The sequence below is a fragment of the Helicoverpa zea genome, chromosome 31, assembly GCF_022581195.2.
Source record: "Helicoverpa zea isolate HzStark_Cry1AcR chromosome 31, ilHelZeax1.1, whole genome shotgun sequence".
Taxonomy (NCBI): domain Eukaryota; kingdom Metazoa; phylum Arthropoda; class Insecta; order Lepidoptera; family Noctuidae; genus Helicoverpa; species Helicoverpa zea.
The window spans coordinates 2,941,314-2,960,596 of record NC_061482.1 but is presented as its reverse complement, the minus strand read 5'-3'; the positions used below and the strand labels follow the sequence as shown (position 1 = coordinate 2,960,596).

Below are 19,283 nucleotides of genomic sequence, written 5' to 3'. Positions count from 1 at the left end.
TTCGAACAAAACCGCTGCCGTGGAGGAGCACGATGGATAATTAATGCTGGCGTGCCGTGCAATACGACCAGCACTTTTGCAGCATGACAAACCATGGTGCCCGAGGCTGTCGACAGCTTTTGGGAAGGTATTTTGTCATCCGGCATAGTGCCTATATTATGGCTATATAGTGACTGACGGAATAACCTGTAACCATAGTCCAGATTCCCATTCTCCCACAGCCAGCAGGCGAACGCGCTCGACAGCACCATTACACGTATTTAGAAGATCATTCCATGTGATGCTGCAGAGCGACCTATCTCTGAGAGGAGGGGTCACTGGGTAAAACCGTATTTGGGCATGTCATTTTACAAGCATTCAACGCATCGGCCAAACAGGGGCCCGATTCTCCTAATTTTACTTAAGCAACATACGATTCACGTTCGACTCGATTCGACTGATATCCAATCCCGACTCGATTACGATTGAAACGTATGTGGCATTCCGCAATTTTTTCTTTGAAATAAACGTTTTTATCCTTTTCTGTCATTCAATAATGAATCGTTTTGTCTGCAAATGATTTACGATTGCAAAATGATTGTACAGCAAACTACCGTATTGACCAAAATCACCAAAATAGCAGACCAATCGCACACCAATCAAATGTCAATCGAATACGATTGGTCTTTTATTAGTAGCAGAATGCCTGATATGGTTAAAACTGCTATTGCGATCATATTGCGATTCGATTTCTATTCGATTTTGACATTATTAACTTAGGAGAATCGGGCCCCTGGGCCCGAGGCCAAGTGAGGAAGATAGAATTTTTCTAGTGATTCTTGCGGTGCTGTGGACCGAAGAGAGGAATGCCGGTAAACTAAGACTAGAAATTTTGCGGACACCGAGGCCTCCCAAGCGAATAGGTAGTGAGTGAGAGTGAGGTAGTGAGGTTAAAGTAAGGGTGTTCCTGATAATTTTGTCAACTCTATCTAATAGGTTCGCATGTTTCCACAGATGAGAGGAGCGAAGTATATTTGTAAATTTTGGTCCGAAACAACAATATCGAATAAGTGTATGTATATGCCGAATGTACATTAATTTTAAATAACCTGTCCGAAATTTCATTGTTTGAATTTTTCCTCTATAAAAGAAATAAAATACTAGAAACTAAAATACATACCTAAGTAAATGAAAATTGGGAAATGGGACTGAACTCATATTCGGTGGATATAATCATAAAAATACATTTAATTCATTGCAATAATGAACAATTTCAAGAAACAAATAATAAAAATAGTTGGGAAGAATTTGCAAGACGTATGGGATGGGCCTTTATTAAAAACATTAAAAAAGAAATATCCACCACAGATTATAAATCATTGTAAACAAAAAAAAATGACTAAAAGTCAAAAACAGCGGCGCGCACGATAAACTTGCGATAAATAATAATTTATAAGATATTATATAATTCAAATACATAGTTAATCTGATAGTGACGTAGACGGTGACTGAAAGAATTTTGTACCTTTGAACTATACTCTCGTACCAGTTAGACTTGTTATATTGTTTTAACCTAAAAATAAAAAGTTTTACGATAAAATCGCCAAAATGTTCAAAGTAAGTTGGTTCTATAGTTTTGTTTTAATGTAAATCGGCTAGGTAAAGATATTAGTTTCTCCTTTGAAAGTCTCTCCCAGATATTTGTGCTTTTATAACCTAATAGAATGTTGTGTTGCTGATTTTGTTAACACATTTTTTTTTGGATTATTTACTGGCATGGCTAAGTGAGTTTGTCAGCCTTATCAGACACAATATGTGTAAAAAAAGCTTTTAGTACCTACTTTAGTATAACATAAAGGTTGCGTGCAATATTCACAGACTTTATGAAGCTTTTCTGTGAAAAAATATAATTTCCATGCTTTGCTCTAGGGTCTAGTTGGTTTGGTGACTGGCGGTGCCTCAGGACTTGGTCGCGCAACAGTTGAACAACTTTTGAAGCAAGGAGGACGAGTTATAATTTGTGATCTCCCTTCAAGTTCCGGACAGGAAACGGCAAAGCAGCTCAAAGAAAATGTCGCCTTTGTTCCAGTAGATGTAAGTAGACTGGCAAATTAACTTTTATTAATTTATGACCGCACAGGTATGCCCTAGTCATCTTATAAGCTTGCAAACCTGTTTATTAGGATGTAAAAGTAAAAACGATTTGTAACGCCTTTAACCTAATATACGCCGCTAATTATAAAACAGTTGTATCTCGCGCATATCTGCACTCTGGTGTACAACAGGTTAAGTTCGCCCTTGTCTATGGCTTGGGAAACAAGTGAAATCTACTATTGAGGTATTCTTGATTTGATCTTAATCAAATGGGTGCTATAGTAAAAAAAAATGTATTTAATATGTTCGGTCAACCGTTGATTACTAAGTCTCCATTGTCAAAATATTACAGGTAACTTCAGAGCAAGATATCAAGAATGCTCTTCAGACAACCGTAGATAAGTTCGGCCGTTTAGATGTGGTGGTGAACTGTGCTGGTGTAGCCACTGCTTCAAGAGTCTACAATTTCAAAAAGGATCAGCCCTTCGACTTGAAGAGTTTCCAAAGGACTGTTGAGGTATTTTGGTTACATAAACTAAATTATAAAGCTGAAAAACTTTCTTGCTTGGATGCTTTTTAGAAAAAGACGCTGGATGCAGGTCGCCTCCAACAGGTATCTGTGGAGATCTAATGGGAAGGCCTATGTTCAGCAGTGGACGTCCTATGGCTGAGATGATGATGCTATTTAGAAGTGTGATATTTAAGAAGTGTTATAATTGTTTAGAAGCACTAGGCTGATTTGAAGTTTTTGTCTGCGTTTGATAGCTCGTGTATCAAGGTACGCTATAGGCTCCTTTTTGTCCGGCTGTGCAATGTAATTCCCATAGAAAGCCAGTGAAACCACTAGTGGTACCTTGTATTTTATAATTATTTATTAGAAATTGCTAGATTGTTAGAACTTATGGCTAAGTCAAAGCTGTGCGGATCGATCATAAAGTTAAGGAATGCTTGGCGCGGTGGGTCTATGGATGGGTGACCATCTTGTCATCAACTCTAACATACACACACCGGCACAATTAGAGGAACACAAAAAAAAAAGACGTTTTTTTTTATTTCTTATGAGAATATTTACAAGTGGCTCCTTTATTTTATTTATTACCCTCTTATGACATACCCTTTTGAGACTTTTTGACATCCCTCAATAATTTAACAGAAATTGGACCCTCATAAGTGTTTGTTGACAATTAGGGCGTTTAAGTGTTTTGGATAAGAAATTTGTTTATGCAGTCAATGGTGGCCCTAGCTCACTTTGTTGTTGTTACTTGGAGAATTAACATTGTATTGCATCGAAAATGAGTGATTTGCCCGCAACTGATGTCGCCAGAGCTGTGACAATGATCGAGGAAGGTCACACATACCGTTCAGTGAGTCGAAGGTTGGGTGTGTCCGTATCTGTGATCCACCGTAATGTTAAACGGTACAGGCAGACGGGGTCTTACGTGCGGAGGCGGGGACAAGGCAGAAATCGTGCAACCAGTGCCGTAGATGACCGTTTTATAAGGGTGCAAACTTTGAGAAATCGTCGTCAAACTGCAGTTCAGACCCGAAATCTTTTAGAAGAAGTGCGTAATGTGCATATTAGTGAACGAACAGTAAGAAGACGGTTAAATGATGCCGGTTTAAAGTCATACGTGCCAGCTAAAGCGCCCAAGCTTGAGGTATGCCATCGAGTTGCAAGACTAGCGTTTGCTCGTCAACACCAAAATTGGTCTGAAGAATGGAGTCATGTTTTATTCTCTGATGAAAGCCGATTTTGTGTCAATTTCATCGACGGAAGGGAAAGGATGTGGAGGCATCGAGGAGAACGCTACCATCAAGCAAATTTTACCGAAACGGTGTCATACGGTGGAGGGTCCGTTATGGTATGGGGTGGCATTACTTTGTCCGCACGCACGGCTTTAGTCATCATCGATGGAGGTTCTCTGACTGCACATCGATACATTACAGAGATCTTAGAACCCCATGTAATGCCATTTGCCCCATTCATTGGCGAAAATTTTGTGTTTATGCACGATAATGCACGGCCCCATACTGCACGCGTGGTTACCGAATACCTTAGCGAAATCGGAATTACCCAAATGAACTGGCCAGCACGATCACCAGACATGAATCCAATAGAGCATGTCTGGGACATGATTGGGCGAAGGGTAAGAGCGAAAATTCCACCTCCCAGGAATGTTGAAGAGCTAAAGTTGGCGCTGGTCGAAGAGTGGGTCAACTTACCCCAAGAAATGATCGCGAATGTCATCATGAGTATGGGCAGACGCATTCAAGCATTAATTAGAGCCCGCGGGGGCAATACAAGGTATTAATTAAGTTTTTTTTAAAGATTTCCCCCACTAATTTAATTTTTACAATTGTTTAGAAAATTTTAAGATTCTCATTATTTGTTATTTTACTGTATTTTTACCAATTTTATTAATGTTTACTCCTAGTTTTAGTTGTGTTATACGTGTAACATGTAAACAAGCTCGAATTAAGTGAAAAAATTGCATTAAAAGCTATTATTTTAAAATAAAACTGTATTTTTTTTGTGTTCCTCTAATTGTGCCGGTGTGTGTAGTTGAGATGATTATTAGAAATTGCTGCTTTTGCGCTTTCCGTTGTCACGACATAACATGAAAACGGCTGTTAACGGCTTGACCGATTTGGCTGAAAATTAGAGGGGAGGTAACTTAGACCCTGGAGAAGATTTTAGGATAGTTTTTGTCACCATCCGGCTACGGGACGCGGGTGAAACCGCGGGCGAAAGCTAGTTCTTAATAGATTCAAAATTGCAAAATAATAACCTCTCTAATAATTACGTAAGTTGTGTTACACTCATTATATCTTATCAAGACCTTTTCTTCAATTATTTAGTGGGTGGTAGAGATAACAATGATAAGAACCCTCATGTCAATCGAGTTCGTTTTGTAAATGTAAACAGTTTTATACTATAGATATAAATAACTAGCTTCGACCGCGGTTTCACCCGCGTCCCGTAGCCGGATAGTGACAAAAACTATCCTAAAACCTTCTCCCGGGTCTAAGGTCCCCTCTAATTTTCAGCCAAATCGGTCAAGCCGATTTTCATGTTATGTCATGACAACGGAAAGCGGGTTTCATTTTTATATATTAGATTTGATACTTTTGCACAATCGATATATTACATGTCACCTGTTGTGGAAGCTACTTGAAAATAATCAAATATTATTGCATCATTCTGTGTTTAAAATAATGACCCGTTAATTGAAATAAATTCATGTATCATAGTATTTCTGCACAGTATTTTACTGAAAATCAAATTCAAATTGGAAGAAAATTGTATTATCTACTATTACACAGAATGTTGTTTAGAATTTCAAGTATTGTAATGTCTAGAAGAATAATAGTAATTATTTACATGTTAACCACTTCTTGTCCACAATACACACAACAGTTAAACATTTGCAGCCTTACTTATAAAGGTGAATTAAATATAAGTAATACTTAAGGGCTGCTTAAGAAAATTCTTACTTATAAACGTTGCTTAAGCATGTCTTAACGAACATTTAATCAATGCTTAAGACTTTAAGTAGTGATTAGGTAAAACGTTGCTTAGAAGGTGATTAGAGATTTTATAAGTAAGGGGGTTGGTGTGTATCACATATGATTCAAGGGACAATATTAACTTACCTTTTTACAATACAAACATATTATACAGTCCATGCTACTACATTTTATCTCAATTCGAGCTATCAGCCCACATAGACTTCAAAGTTTTTCAATTGTATTGTAATTTCACTTGCATCTTATGATTACTGTTACAGCCTTTTTTATATTCCCATTGCTGGGCACAGGCCTCCTCTCACACGAAGAAGGATTGAGCATTAACCACCACGCTCCCTCAATGCGGGTTGGTGATTTCAGACTTAATAGTCCAGGTTTCCTCAAGATGTTTTCCTTCACCTTTTTATCAGCCATTGGTGTCTAAGATATACTTTAGAAAGTACGTACAAACTTAGAAAAGTTGCATTTTTACTTGCCTGACCTGGAATCGAACCCACACCCTTCTACTCGAGAGTTTGGTTCTTTACCCACTAGGCCACCACGACTTTTATCTTATGATTGTGCGATTAAAATCTCCGTTTTGTTTTTAGCATTTTCATAAATCATCTTTTTATATTTAATTCCAGGTCAACTTAATAGGAACATTCAATGTTATCCGGTTATCAGCCGGTCTGATTGGCAAGAATGCACCAGATGCTGACGGACAACGAGGAGTCATTGTGAACACAGCCAGTGTAGCTGCCTTTGATGGACAGGTAATATCAGTTAAATCACTACATATTTTAAAACAAAGTCACTTTCTCTGTCCTCCCTATATCTCTATGTATGCTTAAATCTTTAAAACTACGCAACGGATTTAGATGCGGTTTTTAATAGTCAAAATGCTGGAACTAACAAAACACTAATCTGTATGCTCGGGGCGTGAAATAGCTAACAGAAAAGTGGCAAAGTTATTTGCAGTAAACAGTAGTTAGAGAAGAATTAAGAGTTCCTTCAGAATGTACTTTAAATTCTGGGGCTGTAATGTCATTTGTGCATGAAGCCAGAAACTGTGGACAGCAAGTGTTATCAAGAGGCAACTGGGTGCAGAAGGTCCGATGCAGTCGCTCCATGTAAAAGACTACTCAACCACACCCAGTTAGTGAAGCTGACTCCAAGATCAGCCAAGATGGTTCATGAAAGGCTGGGCTGATGTTGTCTTAATTTGACATGGAAAATTGTTAGAGTGTGCGGAATACTATTTGTGTATTTTGAATACCGCTGACTAAAAACTGTAATGCCAGAAGGATACTATACTACTATTTTGTTTGCAGATCGGTCAAGCCGCATACTCAGCTTCGAAAGCCGGAGTGGTGGGCATGACATTGCCCATAGCCAGGGATCTTGCCAAGCAGGGCATCAGAGTCGTCACAATTGCACCAGGTTAGTACATATCATATCGTTTATTGCATTCCATAATGTATTTACACATTCATACAGGAATTAATTTTATTCAGTGTGCAAACTTTGTCCACCTACAGTTAAATAAGTTTTAAAGATACGTATATTTTTATTTTGTTATGTTTTAGTACAAAAAACAATTGTTATTGATAGCGAAAGATGTTTATTTAGTAACCGGCAACTCGAAACTTGTTTACTGACGCAAGCGCAGCTCTAAGCGCAAAGAATAGTTAGTGTGCATATTTTATTTATTTATTTAATAGTTCATGTACACAGATACACACACAGAATACAGAAAAGAAGAAAGATAGACCACATAGTACATAGGCACAGCTTATTTCAAGAGAAATTTCTTCCAGCAGGCCCGTTATGGGAGAGTTGGAATAAGAAGAGGTGCAGGTAGTGTGTAAAAAAGAAAGAAGCTATTTTATTTTATTACTGATTTTAGGGTGGATAAACATATGAAAAAAAATTTACTGATGATGAAGGATGTTCTGTTATCGATTCTGAACCACCAGTTTTTTTTGCGCACTGTTTAAAATTCATTCCTGTATAGTACATATAAACACAATAAAAAGCTTGCGCAAATAAGTTATGAGCAATTCATATACATATATGTTTAGGGCTTAGGTTCATTATGGCGTCTCGATCGATTATCAGCCATGTCTTGTTTTGTCTAAGGAGATCAACCATCTGCGTAGGACATATTATAGCGTGCAAGCACTTGCGCAGACACAGTTGCAATCTCCGTTCCTTCACTCTCATACCCCAATGGAATGGAATCTGACACGTTCAGTGAAGATCAGGAGCAGGATCGACGTTCTTTTAGAGACACGGGTGTAGCAATTACCAACTTCCAGACTAGGAAGCTTCTAGGTTGCTTCGTGAAAGGTTCTTAAAAACACGAAGCTATTTCAGAAGTATACCTACTATAACCCAAATTCATAATTTTTTACACTATTATTATTTAAAGTCTCTCAATCTAGTTATTTAGGTTTCTTAATTTTTCATTATTTGCGAAATAAATGCTACATCTGAAATTTTTACTTCCATTTACCGAATGAGGCATGAAGTTCCTAAATCCTTCATAAACTTATCTCTTCCAGGTCTATTCCGTACACCAATGATGGAGATGCTTCCTGAACCAGCCATCAAGAGTTTGGAAGCCACGGTGCCGTTCCCTCCCCGGCTTGGAGCACCCAGTGAATTTGCTCTCCTCGTCCAAAGCATTATTCAGAACCCCATGCTGAACGGTGAAACCATCCGTCTCGATGGATCATTACGGATGCAGCCTTAGGTATGGTACTCTGATGAAATGTAGATAGAATATCAATTTTAAAAAAATCTGGGCTATTAGACATAAAGTGTAATATACAGTAGTTACTTTACATGTTCCATTATGGTAGAGAAATAAACATTTATTTACATTGCATATTTAGTTTTGATTTTTACTCTATTTACTACTTACCTTATATTTACCTTATATAGTTTTATTAGTAGGTTTTTGTAGTGTAGAATCGAGTATTGTACCCTAAGTATTTGATTGGTACGGTCACTCTGTCTATGGATAAGTGACCAAGTCGATCTTTGTATGTAGTATGTAGTTCTTCAATCTCAGGCGTGGAAGGATGGGATGAGGATTTACCAATAACTTATTTCATATTAACTTTCACGTATCAAGATTCAATGTGTTTGAAACAAAGTTCCTTAATATTCTACTTTAATATTCCTATTATGAACAAGTAGGTAACTTGAAAGAACCTTAAATATTAGTATTTGTATCATAGCACAAAATTGTTGAGTCCCGGCTGTTAATTGAACATCTTTGGGAGTCGTTACGTCGACTGGATTGAAGAGGTCAGATAGGCAGTAGCTCCATGTAAAACGCTGGTACTTATCTGCATTTAATAAGATTCGAAGCTAGACGATCCCAACTTATTTTAGAAAAGGCTAGGTAGATGATATTTAAAACACTGCCTCATGCCTATGACTCAAGTGGAAAGCTTGAAGCAGCGAACAGCTTCAGTCAGTTGTTTCACCTGCTTCCAGATTAAACAACTTTCCACACTCGCGAAAAACGTAGCCGATTTGTTATTCTGGTGTATAAGCTATATTATTGCCAAGTCTCATAAAAATCCATTCAGTCGTTTTTGGGTGAAAGAAGATGAAACATCCACACACACAAACACTTTTCGTGTTTGTAAACACACTGCTGGCTGACATCCGAAAGTACATACATACTTAGAAAAGTTGCATTTTTATCTACTTGCCTGACCTGGAATCGGGCCCACGCACTCATACTTGAGGGGTTGATTCTTAACCTACTAGGCCACCACGTGGATAAAACGTAATAAGCTAAAATAATATGTAATAACGAATTCTTCTATTATTTGTGCCGGCTGTACCTAATTTGCACTCCTTCGGCGACTGTAACAGTCGTTACAAGTATTGAGAAGCCAGAAAGGCGGACAACCAGTCTTATCAAGTTATTCTGGTACCCAACATTTCTTACTGGTTTCTGGCTGCATCAATACGGGACGCTAGAAGAAACTATGCTGGGGTTTAACATAGTTTGGAAAAAGATAGGATGAAAGATTCTACGGGATTTCTGCTTATTCAGTTATATATATAATATATTAGCAATGAATCATCATCAACCTTTTTATCGTCCCACTGCTGGGCACAGGCCTCCTCTCAAATAGATAATTATTGGGCGTTAATCACCACGCTTGCTCTGCGGGTTGGTTATTTCGATGTTAGTCCTGGGGGGTTATTCCCGCTCGGTAACACCCTTTCATCAACACTGTTGACGATCGGGAAAAAAAAGTTTCGTTCGTTCACAGTGTTGACGAACGCTTAACATGGAATGGAACCCACACTCATAATTGAGAGCATGGTTCTTAATGAATCATCCTCATACTCCGTGCCTTTTTTGCCAACTATGTTGGGGTCGGCTTCCATGGTTCTTAATATGCTTAACATAAATGTGAAATACCTACTCCCAAAAAATGTTAGGAGGAAATTCATGATTAGGTAAATTATCGTGACACCGTTTATGTTTTTGGCTATTATCATAAGCCGTATTGCGTCTTTGGCGATAAGGAAAGAACATGACCTACTTTAGAGTGTGATAACAAAACATTATCGAAATAACTTTCCGTAATCTATTTGAATCCTTTGTTTTGCATAATTTTATTATCTGTAGATAGTATTTCGCGATAGATTCCATTATTTGGTACCCTGCGAATGTTTTCAGAATAGATACTTTCCATTTTGTTTTATTTGTTTAGGCTTTAGGGTTGTAAGAAAAAAAATCGTTTTCAGGATCACTTCGTGCCATCCTCTTTGTCCCTTTTTTCTCACGAACGCGAAGAAGTACCTATAAAGCTGAAAATACCAAAGTTCTATGTTCCCTTTAACTCGCGTACTAGAGGAATCTTCTGTGCATGAGTCACTTGATCGATTTTATTGTACCTATTGCTTTTTGAAATAAGGTTTCATATAATATCTAAGGATTTCAACCACCCTGGTGGCAATATGGGTTAGCTACTGTAGTAAGTAAACTATCTACAGAAGGCAAAGTGTAACGAGTCAAACAGGTTTATTGATCACGAAGCTGTTTATTAGTCAGGCTTAACATAGTTACAGGGGAAAAATGAAATGAGGATTATTTAAACGAAAATATCATTTATTTCTACAATAACGGGCGGCGGCGAGCGCGCGCCACGCCGCCGGCGCTTACGTGCGTCTCACAATATTTATTAATCACCATGAAAATAAATACATTGAAGATGCTCAGGCGACATCTCACACCGCCTTACATTATCATCTATGTTGCCATCTAAAAATAGATCATTGTGTTTTAAACTTAATGACACCTCTAAACAATAATGACAATAAAAATAAGTTTAAAGATTTAGCGACAACAATAACTATTATTTCGTAATGTATAAAAGACGCAAAATGTGAGGTAATGACACGGTACATAATTATGTGGCTGTGGTAGCTAATGCCGGTTGCTCCACTCTAACTGAACTTCGACGAAGTTGCCATTCAGTGACATTTCACAAGTCTTTCATTGTAAATATTAAATGTCTAGTAGGAAATGTGTGATAATTAGTCGTGCCGTGACAAGTTCACATTTTATAGTTACAAAAAAATGAAAATATTATTTACTATTCATAAGTGATGTTAGCAGTGAGTGATGTGGTGTCCAAACGTCTAACGATCAAATAGAGCTAAGTTACATAGCGAACACTGGTTCAGTTAAAATAGGAGCAGCCTCACAATAAGCCTTCGTGGCTGAACATTAGTGGATGCACTTATTTTATAATAACTATGACAACGGTCAGCGGACCGAGTTGCGAGGGTCGTGTTCCACTCGAGGCGTGGGGCGGCTCGCTTCGGGGCGGGCGAGTGACCGCGTCCTGCCCTCGACTCGTCACCTCACCGCCTTCCATAACCGTAACACATAAATAGCCATACATCTAAGATGGTATCAGTTATTACATCTCATTATTATCAACAGCATATGCGGTATTGCATTGGTATTTGCCAGCCCCATATTTTCAGATACAACAATAACCATTTAAGATGAATGAAAACTGTATACCTCGCCCTATCTATATGTACAATTGATAAAGTAGAACTAACACGGCGCGCGAAACAAAGTTAGGTGCAACAGAAATTATCGCTTAGGTACTTAAAATTTACAGCTAGTATGAACCCTTCAGGCTGAGGCCTGTCGATTCGCTCAAATTCACATCCTCACATAAACTTAACCACGAGAATACTATACACAGACTAAAGTTAAACAACATCGACTGAGATTAATCCTAACTTATCGTTAATGAACAACAAAGTGGTAAACTTACAAATTGCAACGCCTTGTGTATGCGCGTCAGTTAGCGTTACGTTTAGCGATATTTTGGAATGTGTGCGACGCGTACATAGTCATCAGTAACCGATCACCCAACATGTTATTATCGAACAAAGCACGTGATGACGAAACGATTGATGCAAGTGAAGCGCTCGCCGCGGCCGGGCCGGCGCGGACGATCGCTGCCAGCGAATCTGAGCGAAGTAACAGTGCCGAACGCGGCGAACATTACGCTCCCGTGAGCGAGCGGCGCGCCGCCCACCGCAGCGCCATGATCCCCGCTGCGCACTTTGTTTACTATCTATCACTTACAATGTACTTGAACTCAAAATTTACATTTACATAGAACACTTATCGTGTACCTTAAATTTAAAATACTTATAATTTTAAGTCATAAATATAGATATTACTTACAATAAACACTAAAATACAACTTAACGTTGCACATTACAACCTAATCTTAGATGTAAATAGTAGGTTTAGATTTTATATATTCAAATCAATTAAATATTGAAGGATGAAAATGATAGTTGATTAAATCAAATGTTAAGCGGGTGTCAAAAGTCGTAGGTAATAATAGCAAATGAATCAACTAACAAACCTAAAGATTATGAACACTGGCACCTTGATTGTTGAACCGTTTATTGTCGAGATAATGTAAGCCTTTGTATATCGTAGTGTAACGTTGTACTTTAATGGTCGATCGCGTACGGGCAGTGGATGATATTGCAGCGGGACTGACCCCGGCGTAGGTCGGAACAGCCCCGGGGCTGCGATGGTCGCCATCGGAGGACAGCGACTGGCCCTATTCGATCAATGAATGGCACACGTCTAATTTGCGCTCCGACGCCACTAAATTGAAGGGTCACTATGCATACACTTGACAACTCAATACATACAGTATAATGTTATAAGCCATTGATAAAATACTATATTTCAGATAAAATAAATATGCAAACTTTGATGACATTATCACGATGGATTAGTTTATCGCGGTCATTTAGCGTCACGCTATATTTCAACAAAATATCCGTAGTAATATTTAGTTTGCGTGCATCGGATGAACCATTATGAGTCAGCTGTGTAAGGCATTCACTCTTTCATTGAGGAAAGCAATTAATGATTTACTTAGTGCCAATAGTATTATTTGGTGATTGTCAAGAAGTTACTGACAATTACAATTTAGTAACGGGTAGTGTATTGAAGTAAGGTGAACGTACTGGATATACACAAAGCTATCGTCTAATGCAAACAAGTCTCAAGAAATATAAATACGTAAAAATACTATACTATTGTTATACGTGTATTGTATGCATGTAGTACTCATTTGCTCCGCGGCAATATGAAACGACTCCTTGAATTGGAAACGTGAATCTTGCTTGAATAATATATCTATCAAAATAATACTGTATATCTAAGCAAAAAATATCCATGTGACTGATGATAAAATATTAATATTTAAAATGGTAACATGTTTGGTAAAATATTCACGGATCTAATTGAAGAAGTCTAACATTGAGGTATAAACGGCTTCCGAACTAGTGGTGCTAATGTTTTTTAACTTGTCTATAACGATAGTATTAAGATTTCTTAGATTACCGACTCTCAACCTGAACCCAGTCGATAACCAAGGTCTACTTTAAAGCTGCACTGGACAAACGGGTGATTTGATTAACTTGGTCACAATTAAACACTGCACTCGCGGAATTACGAGCAAAATAATGACCCACGCCGTCTAATGTACTTAACTATGTCATACCATCACAGATCAGCTTTGCCTTCAATAAAGCGCCTAAACTTGAGAAGCTGCGAGTTACTTCAATTCACTTTATACCACCGTTGCGTCGGTGACTCGGAATCGAAGTGACGTCATCGAAGAATACTTTGGACTAAGGACGATGTCGAACACAATCACATGAAAAGTGCGTCAAAATCTAATTAAAATCATTGAACTGATTACAAAGAAATATGTACTACCGAACGAACAATCAGCACGTGCTTATTCCAAACAGTTTCTTCCTATCGGAGCTTCTTTATGTACCTAGTTTAGTAGAACATATGCATTAAGTTATAACAAGACGTACACATATGTAAGATTCTGATATAACGGTACTAAATATTTACATAGAAATATGTGGTCGTCGATTATAAAAGTGTAGACGAAATGTTACAATGAAAATGTATTAAACATGCTGATATTAAATACGGCAAATAACTTAAAACTGTTACAGTCGTAAATAAATATTTATAAAACTTTCAACAGTGCTCATTAAAGAAATTTAAGAATTGTGTATATTTTAAAAATTGTACCACAACAACGATTCGAGGAACTTTTTTTAAAGTTGTTTGTTTATTCATCTAAACAGGTACTTGACTGTCCTATTGTACCTTGACTGTATCCCAACTAGTATCAAGTCTATAGAAAGTTAATTCGTGAATTTATAAAACAATATCATGATAGTAAAATTACAGTGTTTCTGAGTGTTCACTGGACGGTATTGTAGATAACGGTGCCATAGTTTTTGTACATATGAGAGCTTAGATAAAAAAACTAAGCCAAAATGAACAAACCATTATATTTTATCATAATTATTTACTCGTTGACGCAACCTACTAGCTAAACATTCGCACTTGGTGCATTGCCATTACGTAAAAAAAATATTGATTAAAACATCCATATTATAAAATAATTAATTAACTCATTCGTTACATATTACGTAGATGTAGCTCTGTGTTGTTCAGCGGCTGCCGCCGGTGGGCGAGCGTACATCGCTATCATCTCGTATCAGATGCCAAAACAAACTGTTATCTACTGGGCAGTATCTTTATCAAATTGACACCATTGTAAAATTAAAACGTTTTCAAATTAAATTTGTAACGTCACTATGACCGTTTAACATACAGTATATGATACCACTTTATATTCAATATTATGTATAATCACTTCCACTTTAAAAGTAGATCTTTACACTTGATTACGTACGCTACTATATTATTTGTTAGAAAAATACGAAATCATGTACTTTCAGTTAACATATTATATATGTTAATAAAGAACAATATGTTTTATATAAAAATACATCGCCTTCCTCGGCCGTCAACCGATAGACGCTAGTACCCATATTTTTAAAAATCTATGATTTTTAAGGCTTCTTGCACGTATGTTGAGACATATTTTACATAATTACACAATCATAAGTCGAATAAATCACTGTAAACGTGCTTATGCTATTTACAAGGATTATATTTTGATTTTGTACTGGTATGGCCGATATTACAATACTTGATTAATTTTATACAACATTCAGATAAACATTTTTTAAGGAACAACTGTAAAATTTTAAATTTGATTTAATTGCGATTAACTATTATTCTTTACATTATATAATACACGAAGACCAATATCAACATTCGATAAAATTTCTTTCTTAACACAATCAAGCCCAATATCTATACTTAATAAAGTTGTCACATTTTCACACCCATGAACAATCACTCACGCCGCGCTGTAAGCTTATAGAACACAACGCTTTATAAGATATTAGTGAAGAAAATTTATTATACATTCAATTATAAAGTGCTTTATAGTCTTAAAAAGAAGATAATCGATAAATTTAATAAGTAACTTCAAAAGAAATAAAATTGGGCATCGCAAGCTGCGTTGCACGACCACAACATAATTATTGTACGTACGTATGGTACTGAATACAACTAACAATTATAATTATATTATACATAATGATCATTTCAACTAACATTAAAAACGGTTTTCAAATTTCTTCGTTTATAATCACAGACACTTTCCTAAAATATGTATTGTAATATTTCCCTTTACTTTCGCACCGGAGTTAAAGAGAACCTAGTAATATTATAATGTACTTACTCAATTTTGAAGTAACACGATATAGACTGCTAAATAAATTAACCATAGCTACACAAGACTGGTGTATAATATTTGTATATTATTTTACAGACATTAGGTAGATAAATATTTGTTTTATCTGTATCGGACTAGGCACGCGCGGCACCACCGGCCGGCGCTCGGCGCAATAACTTAAATTTGATAATCACACACCAAGTTACAAACTAAAACTAACTAATAAGTAAAGTTTGTTGCATATTCTATCTTATGTGTTGTCGGGAGCGCTTGGCGCTTTTGTGGTCTGTTGCTCCTTACTGAGACTTCAAGATCTGAAAACAGAAATGGTCACACATTACTATTTGCTCTCCACTATTTCAACAAAATTAACATACCCACCCAAACCTTAGTTACCGAAGCGTGATATACATACTATTCAAATTATGTAACAATGTAACTAGAGCTTATTTAAAACTGGTTTTAAGCGGTTTACAATAGATATGTAGGCACGTTTCGGTATTCTTAATACCTAATAATTCAAAGCCTTATTTTAATTCTGAACAACGACTTGTTAATAATTGTATGACAAAACGAGGAAACCAAGAAAATCTTTTTCAAAAGAACATTTTGAGATACATAAGACTCAGAATCATTGCTCCCGACGACTTTGTAATATAAAAAATCTTACTAAAATAATTGAGGATTATAAATAAACATAAAATGGTAGAGGCAATATCAGTGAAAAGAAAATAAAGAATAGGTAATTTTTGGGATAATACCAAACACGAGTGAGTTTTTGAATTAGTATTTCAAAGCGATATCAGAAAATATTTTAAGAAGCGGACACATATTAAGTTAAAGTATGTAGAAGGGTGATCTGAGCATAAGTTTAAGTTGGTTTTCATAAAGTTATGCTCATCAAGATCACACTTTTCAATTAAAATTCTTCGTTTCTGATTACACCAAAAAGACTAACCTCAAAAACTCACATTGTTTCAACGATATTATATTTGAGGATGTACGCATAAATAATAATGCGCGTGCGATTTACAATGGATTTCGGGACGAACGCGAACCCAATGACACTTGATTAAATGTGGCATTTGATTGATATCCAGAATAATTGTAGTCTTTCTCTTAGTTTATATTAAAACTTCAAGAGGTATCAATTTATATGAGCCACAAACAAATCTTATTGGGATTAAACACGACGTATCCCCAGAAAATTGTCGAGAAACTTAATATTTTTTAATTTATAAAATCGACAGGGCTGATGTCACCTTTCCATAATCGCGCGTGCATTACAACGTAACTGAGAACTTTGCCTGCCAATTGATTTAAAAACAAGAAAAGCACCGGAATAATTTGTTACAAAACCAACTTGTCAGAAGTATGCCAATTCGCGTAACTAAAAAATAAAAGTAGCTATTTATATTTGTTTCATAAAAATGCTTGTAAACTTTTAATTACAGCAGACTAAAAGTAAAAATTATAATAAATTGCAGTGAAAAAAGTGCCAAAAACATAATTAAGTTTGAAAAGGTGCATGTTGGAAGTGCGAGGATGGTCTCGATGTTTATTAGAATGCTTACTCTATATTGGCGATTGTTGCTCAATCGCGTCGCTAGGCAGGAATCCGCACCTGGTACACACAGAGCAATATCTTATAGTGTACACATCTTTACTTGATACACCAAAAAGGTGCCTGGCGTAAACCTTTTTGGTACTGTGACTTACATCATAAGATATGTATCGGTCGTTATATCTAATACTAAGACTTGCGAGCATCAAGCTTCACAAATTAATATGGTCCTCTACGACAACTTGTCTAAAGAGACCATCCTCTTTTAGATCTGTATGTTTTTTGGTATTCACACTACAATGTGTCAATCAACATTCATTGAAACTGTTTCTTTTACCACGAGATGGCATACCGCGTTGTTAAAACACAACATCAATTTGACTACACAACACTTCACAAAAACTAAAACAATTTCTAATTTCTACGTTATGTTTTGGCGCCTTATTTTCAAATTTCGATCTACATTTTTCTTTTTAATAACCACGGCATTTCAAAAGTTGCCTAAAATAGTAGTGGGTATTATAAAACATACAATACTCTATCGTATAGCGGACTGGCCATATAATTGGTGCTTCGAATTCAGGCATATAAACAATGATACCGTTTTAAATAGTTCTTGATTGGTTTCATATGTAAGTGGCACATAGACTCCGTAAGACTGAAGAAGCCTAGTTTTGCGAGATATTTTAATGTTTTTTTTTATTAAATTGGTAAATTCTGAAGTAATTTGAATGTTTTCCAAAAATATTGGTAGTAATCATTAGATTAACAACCAAATTTTACTACGATTGACTAGCATGCCATTATTTATATCCGACTAATTGAATAAAACCTCTATGTAGCTACCGCTTTATTCGATTAGTGGCGTTCACTACTTCGCACTTAGCATCTTCTAGTCTTTGTTTCCTTTATGTAGAAATGTAGTATTGTCCAATTTATAGTATGTTGGTCCTGGCTGAAAATTTAGCAATTTACCGCTGGAAAAAGGCCCGAAGTCATATCTCAAGCCTCCGGTATCCATTAGGTAGGCCATTTTATCTAAGTAATCACCAATTATGATATTTCTGCGTTTTTTTACTTGCTTTCAATGTGTTAAGAGTGCCAAAATATCTTTTTCTGACCAAAGTATCATAAAACAAATAAATAAGAAATATACTCCCGAGTATAGAATCGACTCCTCTTTGAAATCGGTTAAAGTTTGCCTGAATTTGTGTGAAAATGCACCTCAATGGCTCCTATGTTTTGGTAAATACATAACGTAAATAAATAAAGTCCAAAAAAGTTATTCACTTAAGTATATAACTGTAGATTTATTACTAGTTAACCGTGATAAAAATATTACTTTATCTATGATAGTGATTAACTACAAAAGCATAGTGCAAATAATGGAACAGAGTTGCCAATTTTTTTTTGTCGATAAGATAACTCAAAAACTATCATGTCTAATTAAAAATATTTTCAATTGGCATCTCCTATCGAATATAATAAATAGTAATACATATTATATGCAAGAGAAAGGCTAATATTGTTGGAATTACCGCTATTTAATAATATCATCAAATAAAGTTATCGTGTCTCTAGGTAGCCGTTTTTTGGTTGGATTACTTGAAAAAAACTATTTTAGTTAGTAGAAAAAGTGTGTTTTTTCACAGCAGTTTTTTACTACGCCCAAATGAGAAAGAAAGTAATTGTATTTTTTGACCAATATTGTGCATCTTATCTTATTTATGGTGTATATTTATTCTTTTTTACCACATAACATATTTGATTTAAATTCTCAAATTTTGTTTTTGAAATGAGCACATAGAGACCCGATAATTTCGACACTGTGCGTTGAAGTACCAACATTATCAGCCGAGGCAGTAGTTTATTGCATAAATATTGTAATGTAAATGTATATATAAATGTATAATATTAATGAT

General features: G+C 36.1%; 2 protein-coding genes across 2 annotated transcripts in view; one reads left to right on the top strand and one right to left on the bottom strand.

Moving 5' to 3' along the window:
• The first annotated feature begins 1,369 nt into the window (after positions 1-1,369).
• On the top strand, positions 1,370-8,473 carry LOC124645237 (3-hydroxyacyl-CoA dehydrogenase type-2). Its single transcript, XM_047185027.1, has 6 exons — positions 1,370-1,596; positions 1,909-2,073; positions 2,426-2,590; positions 6,228-6,356; positions 6,915-7,023; positions 8,148-8,473. Exons 1-6 carry the CDS (start codon positions 1,588-1,590, stop codon positions 8,336-8,338), a joined length of 768 nt encoding a protein of 255 aa, XP_047040983.1. The 5' UTR covers positions 1,370-1,587; the 3' UTR covers positions 8,339-8,473.
• Positions 8,474-10,708: 2,235 nt separating this feature from the next.
• The window catches only part of LOC124645016 (nuclear hormone receptor FTZ-F1), a 66,018-nt gene continuing 57,443 nt past the window's right edge, over positions 10,709-19,283 (bottom strand). The window contains 2 exon segments of the mRNA XM_047184743.1: positions 10,709-16,111; positions 17,372-17,421. Coding sequence (XP_047040699.1) covers positions 16,094-16,111; positions 17,372-17,421 — 68 coding nt within the window. The 3' untranslated portion in view covers positions 10,709-16,093.